Source organism: Natrix helvetica, assembly GCF_964273705.1.
Source record: "Natrix helvetica genome assembly, chromosome: 3".
Lineage (NCBI taxonomy): Eukaryota > Metazoa > Chordata > Lepidosauria > Squamata > Natricidae > Natrix > Natrix helvetica.
The window spans coordinates 117,806,106-117,814,484 of NC_138549.1; the positions used below are offsets into that span (position 1 = coordinate 117,806,106).

General features: G+C 45.1%; 1 protein-coding gene across 1 annotated transcript; it reads left to right on the forward strand.

Moving 5' to 3' along the window:
• Positions 1 to 1,982: 1,982 nt before the first annotated feature.
• On the forward strand, positions 1,983 to 8,085 carry KLF18 (KLF transcription factor 18). Its single transcript, XM_081948816.1, has 4 exons — positions 1,983 to 2,210; positions 3,631 to 4,585; positions 5,317 to 5,482; positions 6,194 to 8,085. The coding sequence occupies exons 1-4, from the start codon at positions 2,124 to 2,126 to the stop codon at positions 6,243 to 6,245; spliced, it is 1,260 nt and encodes a 419-aa protein (XP_081804942.1). The 5' UTR covers positions 1,983 to 2,123; the 3' UTR covers positions 6,246 to 8,085.
• Positions 8,086 to 8,379: the final 294 nt, after the last annotated feature.

The window sequence follows — 8,379 nt, forward strand, 5'->3', positions numbered from 1 at the left end:
AGTTGAAAGTAAGGCCTGAAGGCTGCATCATCAGACCATCAGGCCAAGTCATGGTATCACCCGAGCCTCAATTCCCTAGTGATGACTCCCTGGCATGCCTGAAAATAATAATGATACCCAGAATATTTCATATTAATTTTTATATTTATACTATTTAATTCCTCAACCAGTGACTTTCTGGATGTTTTGGATTACAACTCCCTCCACCACCCTAACCAGTTGTGATCATACACGAGGGAGCAACTAGTGCATTTGGTGCTCAGTGCATTTGAAGAATACTGTATTGAGAAATCCTGAACATGAAAGTGTAAATATATATGTATATCGCTCAATACTCTTTTTCTTAAAATCTAAGATGTGCTATACTCAAAACAAATGGGATCGAACAGGATTCTTTAAAAAAACGCACAAAAGCAGTCAATATGTTGCATTAAGTAAATTCTTGCTTAAACTTCTTTAAATAGTGGGAAGATTGAATAGTATTTCAATAATGGAAATCACTTTAATGAAATGGTTGATTTTTCTTTTCCATGGTCAGTTTTGTTAATATATAAGTATCTCCCGAATACAGAAAACACTTATCTTCTGGATAAGTGTTTCTCATCTTGAGCTGGGGGTGAGGAATTCTGACAGTTGAAGTTCACTTTTTTTTTTAAAGCTGCCAATGGGGAGAAACACTGGTTTGGATCGCAGTAGATCTAAATTGCAACTGGTATCAGTATTAATATTATCATTATAATAACCAATGTGCGTGGCGCTTCAGGGAAGTTACCCTTCAGGTATGACTGAATGTTAATACCCAGAAGCCTCAGTCAATTTGGCCAGCAGCAGAGGAATGCTGAACTTTGTTGTTCAATAACATTTGCAGGACCAAAGTTTCCCAACTTGCATTTCATAGATGACAAGGGATGAGCAACCTAACTCAGAGACTCAGCCAAAACAAGCCCACAGTGCAATCTCTCCTTTCAATGCCTGCCTTAACATCCATATACGTACTATATTCTCGTGACAGCTTTGCATAAACTCCATAGCAAAAAGTGCAGAACAGTTGTTTTCGTTACTTTGACATTTCTTCTTAATACCAAGATATTTGCTTCTGGCCATTTCATCTTTTTCCCCCCTGGTGTCTACTATACAGTACTGTATCTAAATCCTGGTTTATTGCAGTGAAATAGGACCCCAAGCAAATTTCCTTGTAATGTGGAGATGGCACTCCACATTATAGAGCGATCTGCTCTCATAACTTTTGAAAGTACTATAATCCAAGCATTGACTGATCAATAATCAAGTATAAATTGGTCATCTGCAAGACTCAGACTACAGTCATGGGGGCAAACAGACTTGAGAGTGTCTTGAGCTAAGTTCAGAATTCACGCTGTGACTCTGTAAAAAGAGCTATGGCTTCCCTTATATGTCTCCTAAACTCCCAGCTACAGTACTCCAAAGCACGTGATCCACTCCTACACACCTATTTCATCCTTGCAAAAATCCTGTCCTGTAAGGTAATTTAGCCTGGAGTAGCTTCTTCATAGAATGGGGAATATAATCTGAACCTTCCCATGTATGGTCTGACAACACAGGACTGCCTTCCCCAACCTAGTGCCCTCTAGAAATATTGGTCTGCTCACTCCATCACCTCCAGCCCTCCCTGCTTTGCTAGTCTGGAAGGGGGCCAGGGATCTGGAAGGCGGCGGGAATAGTAGAGCCAAACAGCCTTTACAACACAGCAGGAAAGCTGCCGCTTTCAAAGGTTTACAGCGAAGTAGTTGTATTACTGACACTTCAGCACTCTGGAGGACCATTCTGAGGACGGTTCTGCCCCCGGGCCGTTCCACTTGTTGCTCTCCTGGCAGCAATCGTGTTTTCAACTAGCCTTTTCTAGTGGGCGTGGCTTCTCCTTGCGAAATCAAATCCAAAGTGGCTTGTCATGAATATTAATCAAACCCTCGACCAATTACAGCAGGCTCAGCTGTTTCACAAGCTGAACTCGCACAGAAAGTTTTGAGTTTGGGGGATTTTTTTCCGCTTTAGGAAAGAGTTCAGCGCTCGATCAGTGCCTGGAGCGGAGCTGCCGGACCGAAGGCAGTGACCGAGCTCTTTCCAGCTCGAGCTACCGGCGCAAGATGAGCGTAGCAGTGGAGGAAGCTGTCTTGCCGTCCATCTCCACCTTTGCCGGCTTGGTGCCGCTGGAAGAGAGGCGGCCCGAGATGGTACGGGAGCTATTGGCGGAGGGAGTTCTTCGGGAAAGGAGGACGTGCGATCTCTCAACTCAAGGGAGCGAGTGTCGTTTAACCGGACACGGGCACGGAGGATTTTACAAAAGTTGAAAAAATTGAAGGAGTTTCGGACCGGCCGGGCAATTTTGAACAGAGGAACGCAAAGGCTTTTTCCCCCCGTCTCCGGCAATTTTCTGTTCCAAATTGCCCAGGGGCTCTTCCCCACTTACCGCCTCTCCTTCGTGGTCTAGATGTGCGTAGCTCTCTACCCTCGCCTTTTGCTCTTTTCGCTTGAGCTGGGGACTGGAACGAGACGCGCAGATCTGCGGCAAGCCAAATTGTTTCTCGACCGCGTTCTTGAAAAGCTGACGGAAGGCAGAGTTTAGGAGACCAACTCTAGCTAGATTCATAAAGGGAAAGTTTTGGAGTTTTTTTCGATAACCCCCTGCCCTGAGCAGGGTGGTGGTGGGGTGTTGGCAGCACCATTCTCAATTTATCCGAGGTGGGCGCATTTATTAGTTTATTCTGGTCCTGATCCAAAAGTACGTGCGGAGACTAAGCAGGGTGGAGTTCCTGATCGGGCTGATTTGATGTCCCAGAAAAGTGTGTTGTCATAATTGGCGGGATCCTTTATCTAAGGGTCCCAACTCCATACATAGCTAAGCGTCGTCCGAAAGGACAAACCTGTTAGTTAAAGATTATTGGGCTCGCTCAACAGTTTCGTTTTAGTGGAGAGCAAGTTAAGCTGCGCGTCCGAATTTTGCGGAACACCCCCCCCCCCGGTTCATTTTTTCATTTTTTTTAGGGGATTCTTTGCACATCTTTGTGGGCAAAACTCATTTTGCCTTCGAGTGTCTTTTCGTGATTGTATAGTATAGTGCTGAGAAAATGTATAGGTTCGAGTTGCGCCTTAGCAAACAAGAGAGGAGTATTCTTGTAAAGGCCTCGGTTGGGCTCGGAAGGGATTCGGGTCGAAGTTCCCTTGGCGGCAGAATTAAACTGATTTCGGCAAAGGGCGCTCGGCTCCGGGCATCTGTTGATACTCCGACAAATCCGGGACGATCGCTCCGCGCCCGGCGCGAGGGGGGTTCGCGCCAAGAAAAGATCGCGGTGGCGGTGCGCAGAGGGCGGGACTGAAAAGTTCAGGTTAATTTACTCCTCCATCATTCCTCGGGGGAGGGTACCTAGGGACAGCTGATTCGGAGTTTCTTCCGATCCCGAGGTCGGGACGGCGCGGGATTCAGAGAGGCCTGGGACTCCGGGGAAGCAAGTAGAAGGCCAACGCTTGGGCTGCTCGAAGAGAAGGGCGCGTAACCCGTTTTTCAAGTTTGGGGGTGCTGTTACTAACGCTGGGATCTGACTCCCGGGCGCGTTAACTTCTTCCACGCGGTAACTCCTGCTCTTCCCTCCGCAGAGGCTGGCTCCTCCTTCCGTGGAAATCGCCACCGCCATCAAGAGGGAAGCCGACGAGCTAGGTAACTTCGTCGACCTGGAGTTCATCCTGGCGCACACCACCAACGGGCAGCCCAATGGCGGGGTGGGGCCCGCGCATCCCGGCGGCAACCCTAGCTACCCCCTGCCCGAAACCCCGGAGAGCTGCGGCACCACCTATGACAGCGATAGTTCCAACTACCAGCCCCCTAACAAGTTCGCGGCCTCTTACCTGCCCAGCCCCGGGCACAGCTACGTAGCTGAGCTCTTCACTCAGGACATGCAGCAACCCCCTCCCTCGGTGGGTCCCAGCCACTGCGAGCTCCAGCGGCGGGAATACACGGAGCTGCGCGCCCCGGGTTTGGCCTACCCGCCCTCCGGCTTGCCCGGGGGGCTGCCCTTAGAGCACCTGCGCGTCAAGCAGGAGCCGATGGACGGGCACTCCTGCATGATGAGCAGCCCGCCCGAGTGCCTGGCGGCCGGAGCCCTGGACCACAAGCCCCTTTTGATGCAACCTCTGCTCCAGCACGCGTCCTCCGGCTTCCCCGGCGAGCAAATGGGCTCGGGGCCCCAGTGCCAGATGGGCGGCGATCTGGGCGCCCAGATGGGGGCTCCCCAGCATTACCCGCGGCCTGCCCACCTCTTCCAGCCCAACTTCGCCGGTCAGATGCAGTCCCAGTTCCACGGACACTTCAGAGTCTTTCGAGAGCCTTTGAAACAGCGCGCCCAAGGCATGCCCGGGCTGCTCGTCACGCCGCCCAACTCGCCCGTCTTGGATTACTACACCCCGATGGGTCCCCCGGAGGAATGCAAGCCCAAAAGGGGTCGGCGGTCTTGGGCCCGCAAACGCACCGCCACCCACAACTGTGAATTCGCCGGCTGCGGGAAGACCTACACTAAGAGCTCGCACCTCAAGGCGCATATGCGGACCCACACGGGTAAGGGCGCCGGGCAGGGTTAAGACAGGAGGGGCCTTGGGTAGAGGGAGATTTCTCCGGCGTGGTGGATATTGGGGAGCAAGCCTCTTTGGGGGGGGTGTCACCCCACCTGTGATGGGATAGAATGCAAGGACACGAGAGCCCCCCCCCCAAAAAAAAGTTAGGAAGACATTTGTAGAGGCTCGGGACTAGAGATAGGCTCTGCCTTAGGGTTATGCTATAGATAGGACCTCCGGAGTTAAGCGTCTTCCAAATGTATTGGTTTTACCTGTCCTGCTTAAGTTTCGGGGTTCTTGGACATGGCAGCTAGACCGATGGCTTTATTCAGCCCATCGAATAGTTTTAAGGAGACCACTTGTGGATTTGAACTCTATTCAAAAGTAACTTTCGCTTCCCCGTTCGGTGGGGCAGTCAGGAAAGTGTGTGTTATAGCCTGTAGCCGGAGTATTTTAACAATAATCTTGATTATCAGATCGGCTGTACAATTACACTTTTCTCCTCTTTTGGGGGTGGGGTGGGGTGGGTGAGAGGTGGGTGGAGGCAGGATCGAGAAGGTGAATGGTGCAATCTAGAGACAATACATTCAATTCACATTGATAGCCTTTCCTAATGGGAATTTAATGAGTCTCCACAAATTTTGCGCTGTGTGTGTAATGCGAAAAGGATGCTTTGTACCTCTTTTCGCCAGGTTGGAAAGTTCACTAAACTTTTATTTTTCACTGTTTCCCCAGGTGAGAAGCCTTATCATTGCACCTGGGAAGGCTGTGGCTGGAAATTTGCACGGTCAGATGAGTTGACACGCCACTACAGGAAGCACACAGGCGTCCGGCCTTTCCAGTGCCAGCTATGCGACCGTGCCTTCTCTCGATCAGATCATCTGGCCCTGCACATGAAGAGGCATGTGTGAAGCATGGCTGGCTCCCTGGGGCAGTGGGGTGGACTATGATAGGGCTGAAGAAGAGGGGAGGGGGGAATGCAAGAGGCTGAGGACTCTATTTATGAAGGGATGGAATATTTTCTTATTGGACTAGCTAATTTATGTATATATTATTGAGACATTTTAATATTTAAAGAGGAACTCTATTCTTACGGGAAAAGTATGTATTTAAAAGTGAATAGTTACACAAATCTGCCTGCTGTAGGGACTGTAGTTTTAAGAAAAATTGTCCTGGAGGTTTGGTGTGAGCAGTGTAACTGTGGCAGGATTATCCCCAAACCCTCAGTGTACAGCCATAATGCAGATCCCATCTTGATTGTCTCAAACTGTTCATACAATTTTAATTATTGTTTGTTTTATTACACAATGGTATTTTTTTTCTCGTCATGTTAAAAGGCTCTGTTTTATAAAACTTTCTAAAGTAGACCTTGAAATGGGGGAACATTAAAGTGGATGGAAATACGAATCCCTTTTTGTTCTTCAAATGGGTAGTACAAAATAAATGAAAATCCACACATAGCCATCCATGTTAATTCATATGTATAATTAATTATGGATTAAAGGCAATAATTAAGCTTTCCTGACCTTAAAAGTAATGTTCTTTTTTTTTGCCAACCTTTTAGTATTAGCTTTTTTGGTATTAAATTTTTTTTAATGACGTTTTGTTTCAGCTGTAAAGTTTCCAGTATGGTCAATCTATTCAGACCAATAAACAACCTGTGATGATGTAACCCTTCTTAAAGCAAGTAACATCCACCAATAAGTCTCCAGCTGACAGCAGTGCGTGTTTTGGGATTATCCAACTGAAGAAACTAAAATGGCCACTTCCGGAATAGATTGTAAAATAATATATACTCTGAACAAAGACAAGAGTTGTGTTGGTAGGTTGTGCAAGCTAAGGTGTCAAGGAACAAATGTTTGGCAGCAAAGTTCTGTGCTCAGAAGTAAAGCTGCAAAACCATACACTTCAGGTTCCCATCTTCTTTTTCTTGCTCAGGGATGATGCCAAAGCAGGACCAAAAATTGCCTTGATTCACAATTCCGAGAGGCGAAATAAAACCACTTCGTTGTAAACAGCCTTGAAAAAATGCCTTATGAGAGTAAATAGCAATAAACTGTACTATTTCAGTGCTATTAACCCATGAAAGCCACTGTTAGTTGCACGCCTATGCATGCTTATGTGTAACAGCTAATCACCACTTGGTTTGCATATCACAATAAGCCATAACTTGGTTTGCTGATATTGGGCTTGCGTGTTATGCAAATGTAGACATTATTTATAACCATGATTTATGGCTTTAGTATGTTTAAAACCAACCAAGAACAAATACATTTTCAAATAAATATATGTACTGCAATTATGCTTAACAATGCAAGCCTAGTTATATTGAATCAAAAATAAATCTGTTTGTCCTGTATCTTATTCCCAGATAAGTGTACATGGGGTTACAGCTAAATGTGGTTATATATATTAATTATAATACCTCAACGTGTTGTATAGGATTCAATCATGTATGGAAAAAAAGCCATTTGTATTGCTTTTTAACCACTGGGTAAATTCAATTCTGTTCTAATTAGTAATTAGTTAATGAATTTTACTAATCCCACTGCATCTCTTAGTACTAAAAGCACATAAATCTATGGCATTTTCTGAACTCTGTATTCATTTGCACAAACAAAGATGCCTTGAAAGTACTACAATAGTTTGTTCCAGAAGGCTAATGATTAATAGGCCATTGTTTTTAAACCATCAATAACTTTAGATGCCGGTTGACCCATTAAATTACTATTTTATGGACCTGATCTCTGATGGGGGCAGTTCATTACACCTTCTGAGTGTTAAATGATAGACCCCTTAAGGATACGTTTGTCTGTAAGTAGGGAACCCATATTGCAGTATATGTTGCTTCAAAACTTCTATAGCCCAGACCATCTAACAAGCGGGCTGAGACTGATGAGAATTGAGGCTTATACCTTTTAAAAACCCATAGGGTATTTCTCCTGACTTTTATCTGTGTCGTTGGTAATATCCTCTAAAGCACAGGTATCAAACTCACCGTGTTACGTTGCCATTTCGTGATGTTTTTCCCATTTGCGAAGCTGGGGTGGGTGTGGCCTGCATGTGATGCATCAAGCCTGCAGGCCGCCAGTTTGACACCCCTGCTCTAAAGGATGATCATCAAGCCAGGTACTGCTGCAGCTCTCTCTTTTTTTTTTTCTAAATGGCTTTTGGATTTTATTTTTTATAAAGGGCATTTTTGTCCATTTCTGCTATACTTGAAATGTTCTTTTTGGAGGGGAAAAAAAGACCTCTTAATATGTAGCTTATGCCAAAAAAAAAGTTGTAATTCTTTTTTTAAAATGCTGTAAATGAATATGTGTGTTTTGTTTTTTAATAGCTCAGGTCCATTTAATAAATGACCTCAGCTCCGGTATGTGCGCTGCACCTGTCTGTACAGTTTATGAATTACCAACTCCCATGCAGAATGTTAGCTTTATGTATATACATACCTAGAAATATTGTTGATCCAATATAAAATAAATAAAATATAATAAAAAGCAATCACTTTGTTTCTGACATAATTGGAAAGGTCTTTAAATGAGATTACGGTAGTGACGTTATTTGTTTAACAAATGTCTAAGCACCATCTTTGAGGGCAAAGGCAGCTTTCATATTTAAGATCTAAATGTAAAGCTATTTTTAAAATACATAAAAAGCAATCTAGTTACAAAGTTCAATGTACTGGTAACAGCAGCAATGCTTCTAGTAAATCAGGTTGAAGAAAAATGTATTTTAGAACTTTTACAAAATTCTTAAATTGGAGATATATATTGCCAGATCTCATTTCACAATATA